The sequence below is a fragment of the Chlorella variabilis genome (genome assembly GCF_000147415.1).
Source record: "Chlorella variabilis unplaced genomic scaffold CHLNCscaffold_13, whole genome shotgun sequence".
In the NCBI taxonomy this organism is placed as follows: Eukaryota; Viridiplantae; Chlorophyta; class Trebouxiophyceae; order Chlorellales; family Chlorellaceae; genus Chlorella; species Chlorella variabilis.
The window spans coordinates 694,474-717,868 of record NW_005435075.1 but is presented as its reverse complement, the minus strand read 5'-3'; the positions used below and the strand labels follow the sequence as shown (position 1 = coordinate 717,868).

At 61.3% G+C, this 23,395-nt stretch overlaps 6 protein-coding genes across 6 annotated transcripts; 3 read left to right on the top strand and 3 right to left on the bottom strand.

Moving 5' to 3' along the window:
- Positions 1-720: 720 nt before the first annotated feature.
- CHLNCDRAFT_135265 (hypothetical protein) lies at positions 721-1,125 on the bottom strand (the record flags this gene model as incomplete). Its single annotated transcript, XM_005846564.1, has 1 exon — positions 721-1,125. The coding sequence occupies one exon, from the start codon at positions 1,123-1,125 to the stop codon at positions 721-723; it is 405 nt and encodes a 134-aa protein (XP_005846626.1).
- Positions 1,126-2,976: 1,851 nt separating this feature from the next.
- On the bottom strand, positions 2,977-5,051 carry CHLNCDRAFT_9747 (hypothetical protein; the record flags this gene model as incomplete). The annotated part of the gene is made up of 9 exons (XM_005846563.1): positions 2,977-3,048; positions 3,171-3,250; positions 3,398-3,550; positions 3,690-3,796; positions 3,985-4,118; positions 4,227-4,319; positions 4,419-4,514; positions 4,676-4,765; positions 4,950-5,051. Coding segments are annotated over 9 exons (927 nt in total), but the record flags the coding sequence as incomplete, so codon positions are not given.
- An 809-nt stretch (positions 5,052-5,860) lies between these two features.
- On the top strand, positions 5,861-6,848 carry CHLNCDRAFT_48918 (hypothetical protein; the record flags this gene model as incomplete). The annotated part of the gene is made up of 5 exons (XM_005846707.1): positions 5,861-5,938; positions 6,021-6,111; positions 6,213-6,423; positions 6,523-6,590; positions 6,757-6,848. 5 exons carry the CDS (start codon positions 5,861-5,863, stop codon positions 6,846-6,848), a joined length of 540 nt encoding a protein of 179 aa, XP_005846769.1.
- Positions 6,849-8,762: 1,914 nt separating this feature from the next.
- On the bottom strand, positions 8,763-10,060 carry CHLNCDRAFT_24652 (hypothetical protein; the record flags this gene model as incomplete). The annotated part of the gene is made up of 4 exons (XM_005846562.1): positions 8,763-8,961; positions 9,122-9,366; positions 9,450-9,699; positions 9,894-10,060. The coding sequence occupies 4 exons, from the start codon at positions 10,058-10,060 to the stop codon at positions 8,763-8,765; spliced, it is 861 nt and encodes a 286-aa protein (XP_005846624.1).
- Positions 10,061-11,870: 1,810 nt separating this feature from the next.
- CHLNCDRAFT_52984 (hypothetical protein) lies at positions 11,871-14,403 on the top strand (the record flags this gene model as incomplete). Its single annotated transcript, XM_005846706.1, has 6 exons — positions 11,871-12,206; positions 12,311-12,915; positions 13,041-13,209; positions 13,315-13,501; positions 13,600-13,889; positions 13,993-14,403. 6 exons carry the CDS (start codon positions 11,871-11,873, stop codon positions 14,401-14,403), a joined length of 1,998 nt encoding a protein of 665 aa, XP_005846768.1.
- Positions 14,404-14,694: 291 nt separating this feature from the next.
- On the top strand, positions 14,695-23,012 carry CHLNCDRAFT_58163 (hypothetical protein; the record flags this gene model as incomplete). The annotated part of the gene is made up of 27 exons (XM_005846705.1): positions 14,695-14,812; positions 14,998-15,113; positions 15,248-15,524; positions 15,650-15,749; positions 15,847-15,918; positions 16,010-16,094; positions 16,220-16,361; positions 16,476-16,582; positions 16,701-17,031; positions 17,121-17,198; positions 17,364-17,528; positions 17,695-17,820; positions 17,914-17,997; positions 18,116-18,170; positions 18,268-18,370; positions 18,470-18,737; positions 19,088-19,140; positions 19,266-19,375; positions 19,484-19,607; positions 19,777-20,046; positions 21,540-21,640; positions 21,707-21,758; positions 21,855-21,935; positions 22,033-22,115; positions 22,205-22,337; positions 22,505-22,606; positions 22,803-23,012. 27 exons carry the CDS (start codon positions 14,695-14,697, stop codon positions 23,010-23,012), a joined length of 3,546 nt encoding a protein of 1,181 aa, XP_005846767.1.
- Between the last annotated feature and the right edge of the window lie 383 nt (positions 23,013-23,395).

Below are 23,395 nucleotides of genomic sequence, written 5' to 3'. Positions count from 1 at the left end.
CTCGTCTGCCCACCACTATCATATCTCCTGTGCTTCTCTTGCTGCTGCTCGCACCTGCCGTGGCTTCGTTGTGTCATCCGGTGCCGACTGCACTGCCGTCAACGCTACATGGCTACCAGATGGTGGAGCGCCATGTAGTGTTCCAGTCGCGCAGCGGCGTTGGGAGTGTCTGGCCTGAGGCCTACTCCGCAGATGGGCAAGACAAGGGATGAATAGAAGCCGGGCCATAGATGCACCGGGTTGACCAGGCGCCTGCTCCGCCCTCTTCCTCCCCTTCCCCCTCCTTCCTGTGCAAGGGGTACTGCAAGTGCCATGAGGGGGAGGTGGATTGGGTGCAGAAGCGGTGCCATCTTCTCATGCTGTTTGTTGGGTTCCGTCATGCTTAAACTTGCGTGCGGTGGACGAGTTGCTCTTTTCTCAGCATCTGAGATCAATGCTCTCAGATCATCTTTGAGCGAAGCCATATCGAAGCAAGCAAAGTGGTTTAATGCTGTCAATAGTCATCAGCTCATCAGCAACGTCTGCTTCTGCTCCTGCCACTCCTGCCGCAGCTGGTTGGCAAGCTGCTCAGCCCGCGACCTGTAAGCAGCGGTGGTGCGCCCCCCAGGGTTTGGAAGCTCGGTGAGCCGTTCATCTTGCCAAAACACATGGAATGCTCAGCACCAAGCATGGCGGCTTGCAGCTGGCAGCAGCTGCTGTCCCGCTGTGGCTGCGCCCACCCTACCTGAGGCGCTGCTCCAGCTGCGCGCAGCCTGACAGCACAAACTCCTCCACGATGACGCTGTCGCTAGGCACTGCCACAATCTCAACGCGGGCCAGCGTGTCGGTGCCGAACTTGATGAGGTCGCCATCCTTGAGCGCTACGAAAGCCAAGGGCTCGCCCGCCAGCGCCTTGCCGTTGAGGACGGTGCCGTTAGTGCTGCCCAGGTCGCGCAGCTGCCACGCCCCCTGCTGCCAAACCACCTCGGCGTGCTGCTCACTGATGGTGGGGTCTTTGATGTAAAGCGCCGACTTGGTGGTGCGCCCGACACGCAGTGAGGCGCCCCTATTCTCCAGCTGCTTGCCCGTCTGCGGCCCCTCCAGCATGTGCAGGCGCAGTAGCGCCGGCACCTCTGCCTGGCTCATGGCTTGCTGGCTGGCGTCTCAGCGGTGCGCGCGGGCGGGGGCGGTGCAGGCGCGGCGGCGGATGTTCAAGGCGGAAGGCGGAAAGGCTGCAGGCACAGGCGCAAGAGAAAGTTTTTGAATATGGTGCATCTCGCAGACACAGGCACGTGCCCGGGCCTTCCACTTTCACACGCAGCTGCCGCAGCCTGCCCTAGCCCAGCAAACCGCGCTCAAGCAACAGGCGGCTCACCGGAGGCGGCCAAGGGGGAGAACGCGGTGAGCAGATGAAAATCAAGTTCCAACAGGGGCAAAGCATGCACGACAGACGGCGCCAGCAGCGCAGAGGGCCGCCATCCTTTGGGTAGTTATAATGTGCACATGCAGCTGCTGCTCCCTCTCGGTCAACCGTGCCTGCCAAAGTTACCGACCAGACATTGTATCACCGGTTTTGTAGGGTTCACCGGTAAATTACTCTGTTCAGACTGCAGCAATAGCAGTAACCTTGCTGGACCAGTGGCAGCCATTGCAGGACGTCCAGGGCGGGCAGCCCGGATGAACCTGAATGGCACACTGCATGTGAAGGATGTGCCGACATCCGCAGGCGCCCCGGTAACCCTGCAGCAGCTGAGCTGCGGGAGTGCAGTGTCGGTTTGTCACAGCTACGACCAACAAGTCAATCTGGAGCATGCCTCGGGCAAGACAGGCACTGCAACCAGGATGCTCGTGTCCCTTCGACTGCCAGCAGAAAGAGAGCATGCCACCAGTATGCACCACTTGTCCCGCTTCCTTCGTGGGCAAGCCTGAGCCGTCCTTCATGCTGGTACTCCAGGACCTGCATCAATGCAATTGCTTCCCGACGATACAGTCACCATCGATAGGTGGCCGATGGCGGGTGCAGCATTGGTGCAGATGGATGGTTGCGGCATCTCCGACTTGGCGATGACGTTGGCGGTGCCCAGGCGGCATCCTGGCCGCAGTATTCTTGTCACCGGAAGTACCGGCCAGGAGATAAGATGAATCAATGCTGGCGTGCGCCCACATGTGCTGACTGTGAAGCAGAAGTTGACTGGATGTTAGAGCCAAATGCAGCTGCAGGCTAGGCGACCAGCAGCCGACCTGGTAGGAGCCCCCATGCCGGTTTCACACTGCTTCGCAAATCTTACAATTGGCATCGCAAATCTTACAATTGGCAAGCAACCACAATTCACGGTTGGATAAACCGAGCAGTAGGCGGCTGACCAAACAGTCCATATGCGTTTCGTTGTGCGAGGCGCGCTGTACAGCGGCTCGCCGTGTGACTCAGCGTTTCTGTTCACTCCAGCTGGGCTGCGCGCCGCCACCATAGCGGTGCGGCTGCACGCCGGTGTGGGTTTGTGCACCGCCACTGGCGCCCCCAATGCCTCCAGGCCGGCCTGCCTGGCTGCCATAGCCGTAGCCTCCTGCGCCCTGCTGCGGCTGCACCATGCCGGGCGGCTGCACCATGCCCATGGGTGCTGCCATTATGCCCTGGCCCATCATCTGCTGCACCTGCTGCTGGGTGAGCAGTGCATCAGGCATGATGCCAACAGGCGCGCCGCTGCCGCCAATGCCACCACCCGACACTCGGATGCCACCGCCCATGGCGCCTGCAGCGGGTGCACCGCCGGCACCGCCACCCCGGTACGGCTGCTGCCCTGCCCCGCCGCTGCGGTACGGCTGCTGTTGCTGAGGGTAGGGCTGTTGCGGGCCCGTGTACTGTCCCTGCGTGCGCTGACGCTGCGATGGCGGACCGCCTTGCTGCGGCGGCGGCGGCGGCGGGCGCGGCTGTCCATGCTGCTGCGCACGCTGCTGACCGCCGTAGCGCTGCTCGTGACGCGCTTTCTTCATCGTCATTTCGTGCGAGGATGGGAACGTCGGCATCTGGCTGGGCTTGCAGGGCATGGGGTCGCTGAAGAAATACTGGTGCTGCACAGCGCAGCACAGTGCACGGGGGCAGAGAAGTTGGTGGGGACGCAGGCACCAGTTCAGCTAGGAAGGCAACAATTCAGCCTGCCACGCAGCCAACTGAGGTAAGGAGTGGCGCTCACCGTGACTGCATGTTCGGCCTTAATGCGGGCTGCGGGGTTGAGCGCCAGCAACTGCTCCAGCAGGTCAAGGGCACGAGGGTCTTTCACACCGCGTGAGTCGCAGTGCTGCACACAGGCAGGCAGCGCATTGATGTTCGTGACTGCAGCAGGGCAGGCAAAATAACCCCAAAATAGAATGGGACCACCGCTCAAGCATGCAGACCAGATGTGCAGGTGTGACTGGCCACGGGCGCTTGCCTGCCGCAGGCGGGAGCGCAGCGGGAACCGGCTGACCGACAGTCGCTCGTAGTTGGCATAGGCAGTGCAGCCGGGCATGGTCTGCTCGTTGGGCTGCCCCATGATGCTAAAGATCCTCTCCACCTGGTCCGTCTCGTTTGTGCCTGCGGCACGGGAAAGAGGGGAGGAGGTCTCCATCTTGCCCATGGCATGACAGGTATCACATGACGGCAGGCAGGGACGCAGACGCCCACATGAGCTACACATGTGGGCCGGCTGGAAAGAAGGAGCCACCAGGCACACCTGGGAAGAGCGGCTTGCCGGTGAGCAGCTCAAACATGATGCACCCCGCGCTCCAGGTGTCGATCTCTGTGCCGTACCGCTCCGCGCCCAGGAACAGCTCGGGCGGCCTGTGCGTGGCACCATGAGCAACGCGGCAATAAAAGGCCTGCCAGGCAAAGGGCTCATAAGTGTGCTTCCAAGCACAGCATGTGTCCTGCCTGGATGCGGCCCAACAAATTTGCTTTCTGCCACCAACTCTCATCTGCTCCTGCACCCCACGACCTCGCCCATCCCCGCCAAGGGCAGGCTGCCCCACCTGTACCACAGCGTGATGACGCGGTTGGTCATGCGCGAGTCCACCTGCTCAGTCCCCTCATTTCTGTCGTCCGGCTTGTTGTAGTACCGCGCCAGCCCAAAGTCTGCAATCTTCAGCTCGCCCTTGTTGTTCACCTGCGCAGCCAGAGGCCAAAACTGGGGCCGGTGTAGGAGACGAGGCAGGCAGGCTGCAGGCAGGCACGCACACAGGCAGCAAACGCGCAGCTTAGACAGCTGCCGCACCAGCAGGTTAGCATTCTTGAGATCGCGGTGCAGCACGCTTCGCTGGTCGAGCAGCCACAGCCCACAGAAGAGCTGCTTCAGATAGCACTTGATCTGCAGCCGTTCAGGGCAGCCATGTGTGGGGGCAGCCAGCGACCGCGACTCAAGACGGGCACGGCCCACAGCGCAGCCCGCTTATCCCCTCCAACGCACCTGCGGGGCAGTGAATTGCGGTCCCTCCTTCCGGCTGCGCTCCAGCAGGCCCGTCATGTCATGGTCCATGTAGTCGAACACCATGTAGATGGAGCCCTGCACAGGTGGCGTGGGAGGGGGTACAGGGGTGGGTGCGGGGTGAGGTGAACTCACATGCAGGGAGATGAAAAGATCCCAGCTGCAGCTGAACACCACTGCCCCGAGCACCCAGCGACCCAAATGGAGGGCCAGCAGCCGCGTGCCTTGAAGTTGTTGACGCGGTGGCTGCCGCTGCGCACAATCTCGCGCAGCCCGATGATGTTGTTACGCAGGAACGTGGGCTCGCCCCCCTTTTCCACTGACTCCATCTTCTCCTGCGCCCCTGCCAATGCGGACAGGATCTTGATCTGGTGCGGGGATAGGGAGGGCAGGGAGCTTGGTTGATGGGCCAGAGAAGGAATGTGCTGCCAGCTGCAGGTTGAAGTTGGCAGGCTGCCATTTGCGCTCGCTGACAACACAAAATAGCCACCCTGCCACGCAGGCCTTTCACACCTCGCGGATGGCAGTGATGGGAAACCCCTCCTTTTCATTGTCCATCTTGATCTTTTTGGCGGCCACCTGGTCACCCTTGGCCAGATCGGTAGCCAGGTACACCTGCCGGCGGTTGGGGCGGGTTTAGCAATTGCCCGCCATGCAGCCTGCCCTATGCTCGTTCAGGAACAGTATGCAGGTTGCCCAGCCAGCACACGTCCCCTGCCGCACCTCGCCATAGGTGCCCTGGCCAAGCACGGGTCCACGGTCGTAGCCCGCCTCTATGCTGCGGCAGCCGCCAAACTCGGAATCGGCGTTGGCGCCGCTCTCCGGCAGCTCTATGCGCCACTCTGTGGGAATCTCCTGCGTTTGTTTGGGGCCCTTGGTGCCGGAGGCCCGTGGGGGGTGGCCAGACGCCATGGCGCCCTGCAGCCGACGCGGCGCCCTGCAATGCGGGCCGGCTGCCCGCCGAGGCCAGCGCCAGGCCGCAGGGGCCTGCGCGAGGAGAGAGCAGCCCGCGGTGGGCAGGCGAGGCAGTGAGCGTGGGAAGGAGCGGCAGTGATTGGTCACAGCAGAATAGTGACTGTATGTGTGGACTCTTGTGTTGGGAGAAACAACCGAGTCCCGAGTCTGGCTGCGAGGTGTGCTGAGCTCGAGGTGTGCTGTTTTTTCGCTTCCTATCAAGTGTAGCATTTACCGCGAGATTGAGCAGCTGCATACACATTTTGTGCAGCAAGCCATTGATCACCTGCTAATAAGCACCTGAGCAGCAGCAGGCGAGGTAGCCACACCACAGGCAGGGGCAGGGAAGCAGGCAAAGCTGCAGGACGGCATAGGAGGGAACAGCCGGCTACTCAGTCGCGGCTGACGTTGGGCGGCTGCCGCCACTGCCACCGCCGCCCCTGCCGCCGCCGCCACAGCGGCGGTGTGCGATGACGAGCCTGCGGCGCTTCACTGCCCACGACTTGCTGCAGTTCAACAATGTGAACTTGGACTACTTCACAGAGACGGTGAGTTGCAAGGGGCTGCGCTGGCATGCCAGCGTTGCTCAAGTTACGTGGAACTGCCCACCTGATCGTCCTGCTCCTGTAGTACAACCTCAACTTCTACCTTGAATACCTTGCCAAGTGGCCAGAGTACTGCCAGATGGCTGAGGGACCTGTCAAGCAGTCCATGGGATACAGTGAGCACCCGCCGCTCCTAAGCTCCACCCGCCGGATCCTGAGCTCCACTCCATGCTCGAAATCCTCCTGGTACCTCTCCACACACTCCTTCCTTATGCAGTCTTTGGCAAGGTTGAGGGCAAGGGCGAGAAGTGGCATGGCCACGTGACGGCGGTAACAGTGGCGCCCGCCTACCGCCGGCTGCGCCTGGCGGAGAAGTTGATGGGGCTGCTCGAGGACGTGACTCACACCATGCACGCCGGCTACTTTGTGGACCTGTTTGTGCGGGTGTCCAACGCTGTGGCTATAAATATGTATACCAAGGCGCGTCTGTGCAGTCCCTGTCTCTGACGCCAGCACTCGTCATATTTTGCGCACCGCCTGGCTGCCCTCGCCTGCTCGCCCCGCCCCCCCTCATCCCTCATTTCCAGCCTGCAGTTTGGGTACACAGTCTACCGGCGAGTGCTGGAGTATTACAGCAACAACGAGGATGCCTTTGGTGCGGTGGCGTGCTGGTGCAGCAAGCCAACACTGCATGGCGTGGTGGCACCTACCGGCCCAGGCATTGCTTCTTGCTGGGTGCAGCCGTGAACTTCCTGGCATTGAGGCTGCCTGGCATGCCTGACACAATCCTCTTGTTCCTGCCATGGGGCATTTTGTTGCAGACATGCGCAAAGCGATGCCGAGGGATGTGCAAAAAAGGTCTGTGGTGCCTCTCAAGAAGCCAGTGCGGCCAGAAGACCTCGAGTTTGATTGATGGCGCTGTTCATTGTCTGCACCTTTTTCTCTGCCCTGGCAACCTCCACTGCTGTCGTTGCCGAGTTTGTTCGGCTGCTCCTGTTACGTTGATCCACAGGGGCCAGGACCTAGCCAGCCGCAGCTTGCATACACAAGCCAGCCTAGTTGTTGAGCTCATATACCACAGAGTGTAGGCAGACCGCCATGCCTGAACAGATGAATGCCTCAGATAATTGCGTAGCAAAATGTGTTAAGTTAAACTGGTAACAAGCGAAGCAAGAGGGGAGCGAGGGAACCAAACAGAGGAAGTAAGCGCAGAGCAAGACATATAGCAGCATTTTCAGTGAACATGCGGTGCTTGGCACAGCGCCGCCGTGCTCACGCCAGGGCTGTGGAGGGTGTGATTGAGAGCGTGTAGAGGCCCTGGCTCTCCAGCCAGTCTCCGCTGAACCCGTCCACCACGATGAAGTAGGTTACACCCGCCTGGAACGTGGTGCTTAGCCTGCTGGCCTTAGGGTTGGAGGAGCAGCTGGGGTCGTCGTCGTTGCCCACAAATGCCTGCAGGCAGACACATAGGTCTGATGGTGGGCCAGAGTACTGCAATCGCTGCCACAAATGGCACCAGGTGCTTGGTTGTGAGCTGCATATTGGTGCGCTGCTGATGAGCCCACCGGTATCCTCGGCCACCTACCTGCATGTTCTCGGGGTCGTCGATGATGTAAAGCTGGGTGTCAAACAGCGAGCCGCAGGTGGAGATGTCTACCGCCATGTCGGCTGGAGCAGTGTAGGCATACACAACCTCAGGGGCACCGCCAAGGGAGCCCTGCACATGAGCAGCAAGCCATGCGAGAGCTCTGGGCTAAGGAGAACAGCACCCATATTTTTGTTGCTGAGGTGAGAGCCAGCCATGACTTGACAATGTCAAGCCCGACTTGTACAGCGGCGGGTCATGATCCATCCATCCTCACCGCTGCTGGGTTGTTGCCACTGGAAGAGAAGAGGTATTTGCTGCTGAAGCGAGAGGTAACATCGGTGTCGGTGAATGGCAGCTGGCTGATGGTGCGCGGCTGCTGTATGCTGTCCCCTGTCAGAGGCCGCCGGTCCACCACCTTGATGGCGTGCATGCCGCCCTCATACCGAGGGTCGGAGCTCCTGCACGCAGCAGCAGGCATGCGTAGTGGCTGGATGCACAAGGCAAATCCCCATGCTAACTGCATTGTCAGTAAAAGGGCAAGGTAGCCAGGATGTTGTCTTTAGCGGACCGCCAAGCCTGCCAGCATTGCTCTCACGAGAACTGCAGGGTGAAGTGGTACGTGCCATCAACCAGCCCCGAAGGCTGCACCGACAGGGTCTGGGGCATGCTCCACGAAGCTGCTGAGATGGTGAGTGTGCTGGGCGAGACGGCAGCCAGGCTGCTGTTGGCCCATGCCGCTGATGGCACCATTACACTGCACAAAGCGGGAGAAATGGCAAGGAAAGGAGTGTTGCACAGCTGCTATTTCCCGGAGAAAGAGTCAGTCGGCTGCTAAGGACACAAAGTGGGTCTTCAACCCAGCCCTACCAGCCCTGACATATCTCAGCTACCAACCCCACTCACTCGCCTCACAACCACGTCTGCAGTGGGTGCTACACTCAATTCTAGCGCCAGCGGGATGGGCCCGGAGGTGGAAGCATCTAGCGTGATGATGCTGGGTGTCACCACAGCCTGGGAGGCCAGCAGCGAATACAGCAGGCGGTTTGGCGTGGTGCTGATGTCCACAGTGGACGGCCGGCTCATGGGGCTCCAGCTTCCGTAGCCATCAGGATCATCTAGCACCCCGTCGGGTCCGGCCGCACTGTTTACCTTCTGCCGCAGCTCTTGGGGGGACGCGCCCTGACACGGCGGCAGGCAGGAACAGCCGGCAGCCTGAGCTGTGGCGAGCCAGACATGTGCTCAAGCATGCAGCCAAACGACCAGCGGCGGTCCAGGCAGCCAGCAACGTACCGGATGGCTCTCGAGGTAGAGTGCCACCACGCCTGTCACGTGTGGGGTGGCCATGGAGGTGCCCGTCTTGAGCTGGGTGGCGGTGTCAGACATATCGGTGGCGCTCAGCACAGAGACTCCCGGGCCGTGCACATCTACACAAGGACCCCTGCACTCAGTGTTTTGAAAGCCGTGTTGTGGTTGCAACTGCATGCACACAAGAGGCTACTGGACGTAGCAGCAGTGGGTGGTTGCGGCAATGCACCAACAGCATCAGCATCAAGAGCACCCAAGTAACTACCATACCCCTTCTGTATCGCTCTACCCACCAGTTGGACTTGGCCCATCGCCGATCCTGGTCATCTGCCGCAGCCACGCTGAGAACCCAGGGGCTGCTAGCAGGGGACATCAGGCAAGCATTCTCCTGGCTGTTGCCTGCCGCCACCACCATGGGGATCAGGTGATCCTCCACCAGCCGCCGTGCAGCCTCGTTCACTGCGGGGCTCATGTCGCCTGCCACACTCATGCTCACCACCGCAGGCTGGATGGCATTGCCTGCAATCCACTCAAATGCCTGTAACAGGTGGGGGTGCAAGATTTCAGATAAAATCGTCTGCTACACCAGAAACCAAGCCCTGCCCAGCCAGGCGCACTCACATCAAGGATGGCCGACACTTTGGCGCCGCCCGCGCAGTCCATGGCGCGCACCGCCCACAGCGTTACATTCTTCGCCACGCCGTAGCTTAGCCCGCCCACAGTGGCTGCCGTGTGCGTACCATGCCCATTGCAGTCGCTTGAATTGTTGTCTCCAAACACGGAGAAGCCGTGGCGGGCGCGCACAGCGGTGCCGCCTGCCTGCGAGCGGAACTCCTGGTGTGAGAAGCGGATGCCAGTGTCCAGCAGGTAGCTGTGGCAAGAGGAGGGACCAGAAGAGGGGAAGGGAATGCTGTCAGTAGGCTCGCCGCCACCTTTAATCACCGAGGTCTCTGCGGCAGACTTCCCAATCAGCGGGTTGTGCCAACACCAGCAACAGCGCAGTATTGCTGACTCGCAAGCTGCATATTGGTGAAGCCCGGTGGAGTCCCAACTGCCGGCACTCACACATTGACGCCGGTGCCGGTAGCATCATAATGATACAAGCGGTCCAGCGGCAGCGCCTGCTGATCAATGCGGTCCAGATTCCAGGAGGGGTTGCCCTGCTGCTGCTCAGGCAGCTGCCTCCGCCGCGCTGCAGCGGCCTTCTGCTGTGCTCGCCTGGCATCGGCCATAAGGTGGCGTCGGCGCCCCTGCCGCGCCGCCTCTGGCACCGCATCAGAATGCAGCCACTCAGGCTGAGGGTCGCCTGTGATGACAAAATCGGCATCCCGCTCTATGTGATCAATTGCGCCAGGGAAGGCCGCTAGAAGCGCTGACACGTCCCCTGGTGACAGCGTGCCTGCAGTTTGATGGCAAGCAACGGGCAGCGACAGAGGCTCAGCAGGCAGGGCAGGCTGACATTGGGTTGACCTAGCAGGCATCAAACCGAGATGCTTCACCCTGCCACGATGCACGCACCTGCAAACCCGTTGAGCACTGCCGAGAAACGCTTGCGGCAGAGGCCACGGATGGCTGTCGCCGCCCTGCCGTTTCGGTGCTGCCCCTCCCCCTGCTGCTCGGCGCACAGCGCCATGACCTTTGAGGCATCAAAACCGCGCTTGAACACCACCACATAGTCCTGGGCGCTCTGCTGCTGCGCCGCTACCGCTGCCGGGGGTGGCAGGAAGGCAGCGCCCAGGCACAGCAACAGCAAGAAGGGGGGCGGGGGCGGCAGGGCGCCGCCGCGGCGTTGTTGGCCAGCCGCCATGCCCGATTGCGGAAATTCGCGCTGTATCCTTCCTCTCTTGGATCAACCGCAGCCTGGTTTGCCGACTCAGGCGGGGCGCGATGTGGGCGGTTGGGGTATGGGGAGGGCGTGCGGTGGCGGCCGCCAACCACCACCACCAATGAAGAGATGCAACAGCAGCCTGTAGGCGGAGTCCAAGGCAATCACCTCCTGGTAGTTGGCAGGAAAAGCCACGTCGGAGGAGCTCAACGCACCCAAAAGACCTCCCCTCCGCTCCACAATTCCATTTGCAATCTGGGTTTCGCCCTGCCGGCTCGCAGCGCCGAGATGGCGCTCCCAAGTCGGTTGTGGCTCCTCCTCTGGGTCGTTTGCCTGCAGGCGTGGCTGTCCCTGCAAGCCGATCTGAATCCAGGTACTACGGGGCCGCGCACACGGGCGGCCGCCGCGCCGCACCCCTCGCCCGCCGCCGGCGCCCTGCGGCGTCAGCTGGGGGGCATGTTTGGCGGCCAACCCATGTGCTGTGCTGCACACCCCTTCCCCCTGGCCTCCGCAGGCGAGGCGCTCCTACACTTCGCCTCCATGGCACGCGGCGTGAACCAAGAGGCGCTGGCCGATTGGAGCAGCGGCACCAACCCCTGCACTTGGACCGGTGTTACCTGCTCGGGCACGGCCGTCACTGCGCTGCACCTGCCCAGGGCAGGTCTTCAGGGTTCTCTTTCCCCTGAGCTGGCGCATCTCACCTCGCTGCAGCAAATGTAGGGGCATGCCGTGGGGTGGAGCCGGCTGCCTGAGCTCTGGAGTGCGGTGGCCGTGCATTGCATTGACCGGCACAATTTTGATGTTTGCCAACATCAGCATCGGCTTACCAATAGCGTGCTGTTGTGATTTCCCCACCGCAGCAACTTGGCTGGAAATGCATTGTTGGGGCGACTGCCCCCACGCTGGGCGCGACTGGCACGCCTGGAGCGTCTCTTCCTTGATGGCAATCAGCTCACTGGCCCGCTGCCACCCGCCTGGAACACGATGGAGAGCATCCAATACCTGTGAGCAGGAGCAGGAGCTGCACGGATGCCATCACGCACAGGGGGAAGAAGCGAGGCGGGCGCAGCAGCTTCTTTGTTTTTCAGAGGATCCGTGCAGTGATGGTGGCCACAGAAGCAGTGCAAACACACATTAAGACCTGCCTGCATCTATCCACATGCAGGAGTCTTTCGGGCAACGCGCTCAATGGCAGCCTACCGGTGGCCTGGTCCTCCATGGGCCGCCTCTTCCTGCTGAATCTGTCCAATAACCGTCTCAACGGCAGCCTGCCAGCGGCCTGGTCCCGCCAGCTCACCCTGGTCAGGCTGGCTCTGGCACGCAACGCGCTGAGCGGCAACTTGCCAAGAGAGTGGGGAGCGCTGCGCAGCTTGCTGCAGCTGGACCTCGGCAGTAATGCGCTGACTGGTGGGCTGCCACCCGACTGGGGCGCACTGCAGCAGGTCACCTCTCTGGACCTTTCCGGAAATAAGCTTGGCGGTGGGCTGCCCCCTGCCTGGGCTCGCCTGGGAAGCTTGCAGGTCCTCTCGCTTCAGGGCAACCAGCTGACAGGGGTGAGCCAAGCGGGAGGTCACAGGGAGGGACTTGAAAGCCAAGTACATGAGTGATCAATTCTTAGGTTTTAACGTGGGCATGCTGCACTTCCTTTGCATCGCAGGCGGTACCACCAGGGTGGAAGGCACTGGCCGATCGCTCCTTCCGCATCGCTCTGGGCGACAACTCACAGATGTGCGGCTCGGTGCCACCGATGCTGGCCCAGGCCGTCCTGGCAGCGGGGTCCAGCAGAAAGGGCTCGGGCCTGGCCAGCCCCTGCAGCTGGGAAGGCGATGCCACTGCGCTGCTAGCCTTCAAGAAAGGAGTGTCGGCGCAGCAGCCGCAGGGCGCCCTGATCGACTGGCTGCCGGAGGCCAACCCCTGCTCAGCAGGCGAGTGGTCGGGGGTTGGCTGCCGCGATGGGAGGGTCGTCATTCTCAACCTGACCAATGCGGGCCTCAAGATTTCCACGCTGGAGCCGCTGAGCACCCTGGCTGCACTAGAGAAGGTGCTGCTGGCAGGGAACAACGCAGCAAACGTCAGCCTGCCAGCCTCCTGGGCTCGCCTGGGGCACCTGGCAGTGGCAGACCTGTCTAGCACCGGGGTGGCAGGCAGTCTGCCGCCCATCTGGTCTCAGATGCACAGCCTCAAGCAACTGCTCCTAAGCGGCAATAGCCTGAACGGCACGTTGCCTGCTAGCTGGGCAGCGCTGCATGACCTCGAAACGCTGTGAGTATGCTTGGGCTGCTGTTTCCTTGGCTTTACCTGCATGGGCCTTGCTGAAGGGCGCTTTTGCTGCTGCGCCTCTCTCTGTGAGTCCCATTTCCCCAAAATGCCCTTCCCAATGCATGTAGCAACCTGGCCCGGAATGCGTTAAGCGGCAGCATGCCCCCAGAGTGGGCTGCGCTATCTTCGCTGGCCACGCTGGATGCCTCCAGCAACTACTTATCGGGCGCTCTTCCTGACACCTGGAAGGATTTGGTCAGCCTGGAGGAGCTGCAGCTGGCCAGTAACAACTTGGCGGTGAGCGAGGGCTTGGTCGTACATTGAGAACGGTGCTGGTGCTGGCACCTGAAAGTGGGCCAACTGCCCTCTCCTAAGGAATGACTGCGATGCATTGTGATGTAGGGCGCCATTCCTGCTTCCTGGGCCCGGCTACCCTCGCTGACAGCGCTCAACCTGGGCAGCAACATGGGGGTATGTGGCGGGGAGCCAGAGTGGCGAGCAGGCACAAGGGTGCATACCGAGGCCACCAACATTGATCAGAGCTGCATCATGGTCAGCACGAGTGGCACGATGGCTGGTGTGGTGCTGGGTGAGTGGGGTGCCAGCAGCAGCGTAATGCGCTTTGGAACTAGAAGGAGTTTGCCTGCCTACTGGTGTGACCCCCGCTGTGCCACGCTCTGCTCGCAGGCGTGTCATTAACCCTCACCCTGGCTAGCCTGGCGGCCGTGGGGGCCATGCTGGTGTACGTGCGGAGCCAGCGGAGGCAGCTGCAGCTGCTGCAGCGTGAGCGCAGCTCGGCAAGCTTCTCCTCCCTGCATGGCGGAGCAGGGGTTGGCAGTGTCAAGCTGGCCTCGCTACAGACATTCTCTCTGGCGGCAAAGGAGCCGCATAAGACGCATGCTGCGGAGCAGCATGGCAAAGCAGCCATGCTTTCAATTCCCAACCCCTGGGATGACGAGCATGCTGGGTACATCCAGGTGAGAGAGATAGGGCGTACCCTCAGAGCAAGCCGCAGCCAGTCAGCAGCTGTGAACATTTCCTGGAATTGGCTCGACGTGCGTATCTCTGCTGATGGTGCAGGTGCCCCTGGCCACGCCGCACAGCGGCATGCCATCTGGCCTACCTTCTGTCATGGTGTCGCCCACCCCTCCCTCCGCCCCCACCCAGGAGCAGGAGCACTGCTCACCATCGCCAGGGTCTGGCATGCCCTCACCAGAGCGCCGCATGTGGCAGGTGGCAGCACACGCAGTTGATCGGGGAGTGGACCTCACAGCTCGACGCGCTCGGCAGAAACGCCTCTTCCGCTCCCGCTCGGAGGCGCCCAACACGTTGACAGATGCCGCCAGTCTTGCTGGGTCGCAGCAGGGCCAGCAGCAACAGCATGGTGGGGGTCGGGTGGCACCTGGCTGGAGCCAGGACGACGGAGACCTGGACATGCTGCGGGTGCACAGCCGCCTGGCATTGCTGCCCTCCAACGGCAGCATGGTGTGAATCGTCACTAGACAGCGTACAAATCCGAACAACCCGAACCCATGACTTTTTTAAAATTGATCGATCACTGAGGTCCTCCACATTCTGATGGTGCTAAATTATCAGTGCCATCTACAATTATCAGTGCCACTTCAATAAAGGGGACAGCGGCGGCGGCGGCGTGCCCTGCTGGCGGCGACGAGGTGGCAACGGAACCCAGATGCATGAAACCTCGTTGGAAAGTGTCTCTTGATGGCATAAACGCTTTTTCATGTCGAATGGCCCCAGTGTTGGGCAGGGCCAACAACACTGATGTGGGCGCCCTGGGCGGGGCTGTGCCTGCTGGCACTGTTGCTGCAAACTGGAGCCAGATGCCCAGCCCGAAGGAGCACAATGCAGGGGGAAACGGGTTGTTCATTGCTGGACACCAGTGAGCGGGCTAAGGGCCCGTTTGGCTTGGAACTGTCGCGTGAAACGGGGCTGTAGCAACCCTGTCATGCAAAGCTGCCCATCGGGAGTGCCGCCTGGCCACCCACGGACCCCGCCGAGCCGCCGCTCCCCCGTCTGGCACGCTTTTGAGCTTGCCATGCGTGTGCTCCCCCGCCGCCTTTGTAGGCGTGCCGGTGCCCAAGACGGCCAAGCATTTTACCAAGCTGAAGGCACAGGGCAGCATACCGCCCCGCATTGACAAGTACCTGTGGCTCCGGGACGACGCCCGCAACGACAGCGCGGTGCTGTCGCACCTGCAGGCAAGCCGCCTGGCTCTTGGGCCAGCTTGGGCTTACACAAAACCTGGTTGGCAGTCCCATTGGCTGCTGTGGAACCTGCATCCTGACATGTCGCTTGCCCCGCCGGATGCCTGCAGGAGGAGAATGCGTATGCGGAGGCCGTGCTGGCGCCCACCCTGCCGCTGCAGCAGTTGCTGCTGGAAGAGATGCTGGCACGCATACCGCAGGAGGAGAGCAGCGTCCCACAGCGGCAGGGACGGCACTGGTGGCTATACAGCGTGCATCGTGCTGGGATGCAGTATCGTCGCTATTGCCGCCGCCGCATCGACGACCCGCAGGCCTTGCCCAGCGAGTTTGATACCATGAACCTGTCTCAGCCAGAGGTGGTGCTGCTGGACCAAGATGAGCTGGCGGGTGCGCCCTGCACACACATGATAAACACCCAAACACCGGTCGGGGCAGGAGCTTCATGCATGTTGGTTTGCTTGTGTGCATCTCTGCCCCTACTCCTCTGCCTGTGCGATGTGATGCCCCTGCAGCTGGCCACAGCTTTTTCGACATGGCCGGCCCCAGCTTCAGCCCTGATGAGCACCTGGTTGCCTACGGGGTGGACACCGCAGGCAGCGAGGTCTACACGCTGTGAGTCATGTGCTGCTGCAGGTGCTGGATGGTCTGGCCTGCCAAGTTTGCGCTGGGCTGTGCCAAACTCATGCTGTATTGCTGCCCGCTCTTGCAGGTTTGTGCGCAACCTAACAAGTGGCCATGTGCTTGTGGCGGGCAGCAATGATGCATACACGCCCGAATTCAGGTGCACAGGGGTATGACCGTTGCCACTCAGTCCATGCGGTGCATGCTACGTGCACCAACAGGTTTGTGCTTCCGCTGATTTGTTGCTCCAGGATGTGTGCCGGGGACTTTGTGTTCCTGGACAACCGCCAAATTCTCTTTACGACATTGACTGAAGACACACACAGGCCTGACAAGGTGAGGGCTACGTGCGCAGAGCTGTGCTGCAGCCTGTGGAGCCGCCTGCCGCGACCCTGCCAGGTGCCATAGGTTTCTGCCGGGGGGTAGCTATCCCCAGCGTGGGGGGATGGGCTCCTTTGCAGGTGTGGCTCTTTCACCTCTGGAGTACACCTACCAAGGCAGGCCGCACAGACAGCCACCGTCGAGTTGTGCGCTACGTGCCCCGACTGCTGTATCAGGAGAAGGACGAGGCCTTCCACCTCGGCTTGTGGCGATCCCGCTCAGGTGCGCACGGCGTCACAGGTTGGGGAGGCTGCCTCGCTGCACCAACTTGTGGTGGCCACACTGCGCACCTTCTGCTGACGCAAGCCTCGCCCTGCTGTATCCCACGCACTTCAGATTCCATCGTCTACCTGCGTGGCAGCTCAGACACCACACACTACCTGTACTACATGTCAACCAACAGCAGTGGTGATGATGCCAACTTTACAATACTTGCTCCCAAGGTGATATTGTGTTTCCTCCTCCTGCGGCGCCGGCTGTCGCCTCCTTTCTGCACAGCGATGCTGAAGGGTGGTCCTGCCTTGTGGGCCTGCCATGCTGCTGCTGTTGGTGCTGCCGCAGGTGCACGAACATGAGTACATGGTTCGTGATGGCAACGGCTTCCTCTACGCCGTGATTGGTACGCCAGAGGAGCGTAATGGGCAGCTGGTCGTGGTCGAGCTCGGGCCCAATGCATTGTTGAATGCCACTGCCGACAGCAGAGGCCGGCGGCGGCCCTCCAACAACAGCGAGGGCAGCAGCAGCAGCAGCAGCGGCAAAAGTGCCGGCGGCAGCGACGGTAGCAGCAGCGGAGAAAGCAGCAGCGAGCACACCGGGGGCAACGCTGCCAGCTCCTCTTACTGGGCTCTGTTGCAGCCGCACAGCAGGACGGTGGAGATTGTCGATCTCGCAGGTTGGTGCCATGCATTTGGCTGCCGCTGCTCCTAACAGCGAGGCCTTGCTTATCCTTGGGGTGTGTTCCCGTTATTTCCTGGCGTGCAGTGAGCAGCAGGTGGCTGGCTGTGCTAGAACGTAAGAACGGGACCCTAGCAGCGACGGCCTACCCTCTGCCAGCCGATGGTAGGCAGGGCAGCTGAATGCCTAGCGCACCGGTGCTGCTGACGCCCATCGGATGTTGTGCGCCCTCTGGCTGCATCCCCGCTGCCTTTTTGCCGCGGCGGAGAGGCAAGGGCTGGCCGCCAGCCCAAGCGGCCCGCGTGCGCCTTCCCTTGACTGCCGGTGCAGGCAAGCCGCTGGCAGTGTTGCGCGACGGCAAGCAGTTTGCCTTTCAGGCGCCCTCCTACGCGCTTGAGTTTGGGGACCAAGGCCCCTTCTCCTCCCACCTGCTGCGTGTGCGCTACAGCAGCTTGACACATCCTAGCAGTGTCTACGATATCAACATGGAAACGGGTGAGAGCGGGCTTTGGGGTGTACGTGAGGCGGGGGCAACCATTCGGTGTGGTTCATCGTCGCAGCAGGGGCGGGCAGTGGATGCATGGGGGTCGCTGATTGTGGCCAGGGTGGTGTCAACTGGGCGCTGCACCTGAGGCAGACTGCCCGCATGCTTTGGGTGCAGGGAACCGGGTGTTGAAGCAGCAGCAGGAGGTGGTGGGGTACGACAGCAGCCAGTACCACTCGCGGCTGCTCTGGGCGAGCAGCACAGATGGCGCCCAAGTGCCCATTAGCCTAGTGTACCGTGGAGGTAAGCAGGCAGCTGCGCACGCCTCTGATTTGCTGCTTCTTGCCACAGGTGGCATCCTTGCGCACTGCTGCTGTCTTCCCATCTACCCCGCAGAGCTGGTGCGGCTGGATGGCAGCGACCCGCTGCTGCTGGAAGCTTATGGAGGTTATGGAGCCAGCTTCGACCCCGAGTTCTCAGGTGGAGGGGGATGAGAGAGTTTTGTGGGGGATCTAGCGCGTTCGTGCGGGATGCTTGCGCATGTGCCATGGGGCGGCCGCCTGCGCACCGCCCTCCACTACCGCCTGCCGTGGTGCAGGGTCGCAGCTCAGCCTGCTGGATCGCGGCTTCGTTTGCGCCATCGCCCATGTCAGGTGAGGTTGTTGAGCCCTCGCATGTGGCCTTCATTCGCCTAGATCCCATGTCCCTTCCTGCCGCCACCTCCTCCTTGCTCCCTCCCTGGCGAGGCAGAGGTGGCGGCGAGCTGGGCCGTTACTGGTACCAGGACGGCAAGCTGATGGCCAAGAACAATTCTTTTAATGACCTGGCGGCCGCAGCAGACTTCCTGATCAAGGTGTGCGCGTTCGTGAGCGAGGAACTTGATCTGATTGGAGGCAAAGCACACCCCCAGGTGCCATCTAACCAGTCAGTGCTCGCCATCCTTTCTCAACAGGCCAAGTATACCAGCGCTGACAAGATTAGTGCGTGGGGCCGCTCTGCGGGCGGTCTCACGGTCGCCGCCACGATCAATCGGCGCGCTAATCTGTTCAAGGCAAGCGCTGAGATTGGGGCCGGCGCACCTGCCCTGCACTCGGTGATGTTTTATGTCTATCCTGTCGATGACACCATGTCATCATTGATACTAGCGAAGTGCGATTGTTTGTGCATGCAGGCAGCGATTCTAGATGTGCCGTTCGTGGATGTCGTAACGACGATGTCAGGTGTGTCTACTATCTTGCGCTTGTGCATGGATCGGCAGCGGTTGTGCCGCCAGGTCATGACATTTCCTGCTTGTGTGTTGGCTTGCTTCGAAGATCCCAGCCTACCATTGACTGTGATTGAGGTCGAGGAATGGGGCTGCTGTGATGCTACGACTTCCCAAGCTGCATACGAAAACGTGCTCAGTTTCAGCCCATTGGACAACGTCGCGGCCCAGCCTTACCCCCATCTTCTGCTCACAGGCGGCGAGTTGATTTGCTGCTCCCCTTTGCCTGGCTTTGTCGTTGGTACAAGAGCTGCGGTCAGCTGTGCTGGTTGATCATTCCCTGGCCATGCCCTGGCAACGCTGCAGGCCTCAACGACCCTAGGGTCGGCTTCTGGGAGCCTGCCAAGATGGCGGCCAAGGTGAGGCTGCGCACGGCTTGCAGCGCTGTTCAGCAACCAATGAGAACCGGCCCTGTTGGGGAGCTGGCATTCATCCTCGTGTGTGCTGCCTATCACCCGTCCCCTACTTCGCTGCTGCGGTGCAGGTGCGCGAGCTGAAGACCAGTAATAGCCTAGTGCTGCTCGAAACCAACATGGCAGCTGGCCATTTTGCAAACAGCGGGCTGGAGGGCCGCCTCAAGGAGAGGGCATTCAAGTGGGTGCCTGGCCCGCCTGCCTGCCAGCTCGTGTCCCAGTTGCTGCGTCTTTCACGTCGTGTCACACAGGCCTGGCCTTGTGCTGATGCATGTGCGTGTGGTCGCAGGTTCGCCTTCCTGCTGCAAACCGTGGCGCCCTGTGCCACCATGGCCAACCAGCACACAGAGCTCGGTGCACGCTGTCGCGGCTGCTTTGCCGCGCTCGTGGCGGCAGCGACAACGATAGCACTGGTGTGCTGCTGTGTGTGTGCTGCGTGGCTGTGCCAATGATGCCATTCAGCAAAGGGCTGGATTGAGCTGCTGGTTGCTCCCCGCCGCATGTTGCTGATGGTCCATTTGGGTGCATCATATTGCCTCCGTCCCATGCGCTGCCCGGGCCCAACCACCATCTGTGCTGCAGGTCACGCTGGTCGTGGTGTTGCGCCCTTCATCGCGTATCGCACGCAAGTGGCGGCGGCTGGGCGGCTGGAGCCAGGCGGGGCGCCAGCAGATCAGCGACAACGACGAGGATGAAGGGGATGGCGGGGAGGGCTTCGACACGCGGCTCTACGCCGTCCACATGAGCGACAGCCAGGCAGCAGAAGCAGCAGACGCAGAGGCAGAGCAGCAACGGCAGGCACGGCAGCGGCAGCTGGAGCAGCAGGGGCTCAGCTTGACGTCGTATGATGCGGTGAGGAACACGGTCAGGGACAGGCTGCTGCCAATACCGTCTCCATCGTCGGCCGCGCTTCCTGTTGCGCCGCCCATGCGGCGGATCAGCGTTGGCACAGCAGCAGAGCCTTGCGCCGATGGCGTCATTGAGCTGTCACGGTTGAGCAAAAAAGCGGGTGGCGAACTGCCCATCAGCTCTTAAATCAGGTAACACGGCATGACGCGGCAGCGTGAGAGAAGGCATCAAGGTCGAACCAGTGCCGTTCAACGGCTTTTGCACAGATGATCTACAACAAGATCCATACAGTTTCATTCACAGCGAGGCATTCAGTGGGCATCCTGTGGCCGGTGCTGTTGAACTCAGACGACCCCCCCACCCCCCACCCCCGCATGCCGGCTTGCATCGCACAGCTACAGTATCAAAGGCGGTGACACCTCGGTCCAGAGTTCTTGAAAACACAGCACACGCAGCATGCACACCACTTGGGCGCGCCCCAGCCACCGCTATGGCGTTAGGTTACAGCCGACACCACTCTGATTGGAAACACACCACTTGGGCGCGCCCCAGCCACCGCTATGGCGTTAGGTTACAGCCGACACCACTCTGATTGGAAACGAGGTCATCTGCATCCCCAACCCAGGCACGATTCGGTTTCCTCCGAAACCACGACGAGCAGATGCCCCCGGGGGCCTATAGCTGCAGGCCTACATTCAGTATGGAAAGTTAGATAGCTGGGATGCGAGCTGCTGGCTTCCGCCTGTTGCGGCGGTGCCCGCCCGCCCGCCTTGTGCAGGCCGTCCGACAAGGCGGCTGCAGAAGCGCCGCCTGGCCTTCAGCCTGGTGGAAGAGATGGCGATGGAGGTGAACAGGGCGGAGGCTGCTTAAACGCACTGCTTCAGTCACGGATTCACTACTGTTCGCATCTGATGGGTGGGTGCCGCGGAGAGCGCCGCAGAGCGATGGACATGCTTGATGTGGCTTGCTTGTCGCGCAGAGCGACGCCCAGATTGACAGCAGCGAGGCTGAGGCCGCCCGCCGGCCTTTCAGGACAGGTGCCGATCTGCCCAGGACAGAGAGTTACCGCCTGTGTGGCTCGTACAGTATCGACTGCGGCATCGTTGTAACACACAAGCCCTGCATGCAGGTGGCGAGGTTGAGGGTTCACAGCTGACTGCGATGCACAGTCGCGACGCACTGGAGCTCACGGCCGATCGACTGGCCCATGCGGCTGACACGGCCGCTGTGCAGGGTCCTGTCGGCGACATGTAGAGCATGCTGGCTCCCAGGCGAAAATGATCAATCAATCGTGCTTGAATAATGTGCAAAGAGCTGCATACATGATGTACAGTAACTTCTAGGCACATGTTGACGTTAGCAGCCCGATACCGGCGATGGCGGAGCCCCGCCCTCTGGCATGTGACATTCTTGCTTGCACGGAGGTGACCTGCACACTCTCACTGGCTGGGGCCGATTCTAGCTTCTGTGCGCCGCCAGCTGCTGCACTCACAAAGTTGCTTGGTTGCTTCACCATGAGTGGACGCCTGCCCTCTGCGGAGCTGCTGGAGGAGATCTGTGTGCGGTTCATCCTCACGCTTCCCGCCACGGAGCTGGAGTGAGCGACTGGCAGGGCGCGCACGAGATGTTTGGTTCCTGCTGACTCGCTCTTACCCTTTTGCAGGTCCTTTGAAAGGCTCTTGTTCTCCATCGAGCAGGCCTGGTGGCACTATGAGGTGCGCAGGGAGTTGCCCGCCGCCGTTCGCCTCGCCACCGCCGTCGGCGCCCGCCTCGTGGCGCATCCAACCCACGTGCCGTGCACCTTTGCACAGGATCACGTGCGAGAGAAGCCTGAGAACACCAAGCTCAAGTCCCTGACACTGAAGGAGTTCACTGGGCTCATCTTTGAAAAGGTGCAGCTGCACCCATCGCAGCTTTGCAGCTTTGCGCCCGTCCCAGCGCCTGCCCGTTCCTTGTTCCCACTCTGCTGCCGCGCCGTTTTTTGATCAGGTTCCAGGGCTGCAACCGTTCAAGGCAAGCCTGGAAGAGATTTATGACGACTTTAACAAGTACAAGCGCACGGTGCCTGTCAGGTACATGTGCGGTGTGTGTGCATCAAGGTTGGGGCCGCAGATGGTGGGGTTCATTCATCGGAGACCATCCTGTCTGCCTGCTCAAGCAGGGGGGCCATTTTGCTGGACCCCGACATGACCAAGTGCTTGCTGGTACGGGGGTACAAGAAGGACGCAGGGTGGGGCTTCCCGCGCGGAAAGCTGTCTAAGGATGAGACGGACGCGCAATGCGCTGCACGCGAGGTGGGTGCGCTGTCGAGGTTCTTCGCGCTGGTTGGGCTGGGCCTGGCTGGTCAGCTTGCAACATGGCAGGGGCCAGCAAGCTGGAACGGAGTCGCTTGTTTGCAACTGTCACGCCTATCCTCCACCCTATCGCACAACGTACGCACTGCGCTTGGCTTGCTCTGCAGGTGTTGGAGGAGACGGGTCTAGACATCACCGGCCTGCTGCAGGAGCAGGATTACATTGATGCGCAGCTAGGGGACCAGGACACGCGACTGTTCATTGTGGAGGTGAGCATGTTGTATTGCTATGCAATATGTGTGTTTGTCGTATAATTTGAAACATGGCTAGACACACACGACAAGTCCGCTCGCCAGCTTACTGCGCGGGTGTGCCTGTGCTTCCGTCTGCCGTGTGTGGTGATGCTGCTCCGCCAGGCTCCGACTACCCCGCCCGCCCACTGTAAACCTTGCCTGCTGCCTGCAGGATGTGCCAGAGACCACACACTTTGCGCCGCACGTGCGATATGAGATTGGCGCCTTTGGCTGGTACCATATCGACCACTTGCCCGCCAGCTACGACGAGAGCAAGCAGGTGAGCAGGAGTGGCTGGCAGACAGCGGGGGCACAGCTGCCCCGTCCACATGCGCTGCCCACGGGCGGGCATGCTGGCTGTGTGGCCTGCAGGCATTTGTGAATGAGCAGGGGGGGCGACATAAATTCTTCAATGTCTGGCCCTATGTCAAACCGCTTCGATCATGGATCAGGTCTAGTTGCCGCGGTGCCTCGGTCCGCTGGCAGAATCTTCATGCACGGCACCTTGCTTTGCTGCATGCCCAGGTGGTGGGTGTGCTTTGTGCCCTGACGTTTGCTGCCTGCTCTCGGGGCTGCACTCTGTGACTGCAGGAAGCGGCGGCAGCGAGGAGGGAACAGGCAGAGCAGCAGGCAGGCGGCAATTCCGACACCGTCGCCAGTGGCAGCACCAGCAGCAGCTTCCTCGTCAGCAGCTCCCTCCAACAGAGCAGCGCTGCCAGCAATGCATGCAGCTGCAGGACCAGCCGCAGGACCAGCAGCAGAAGC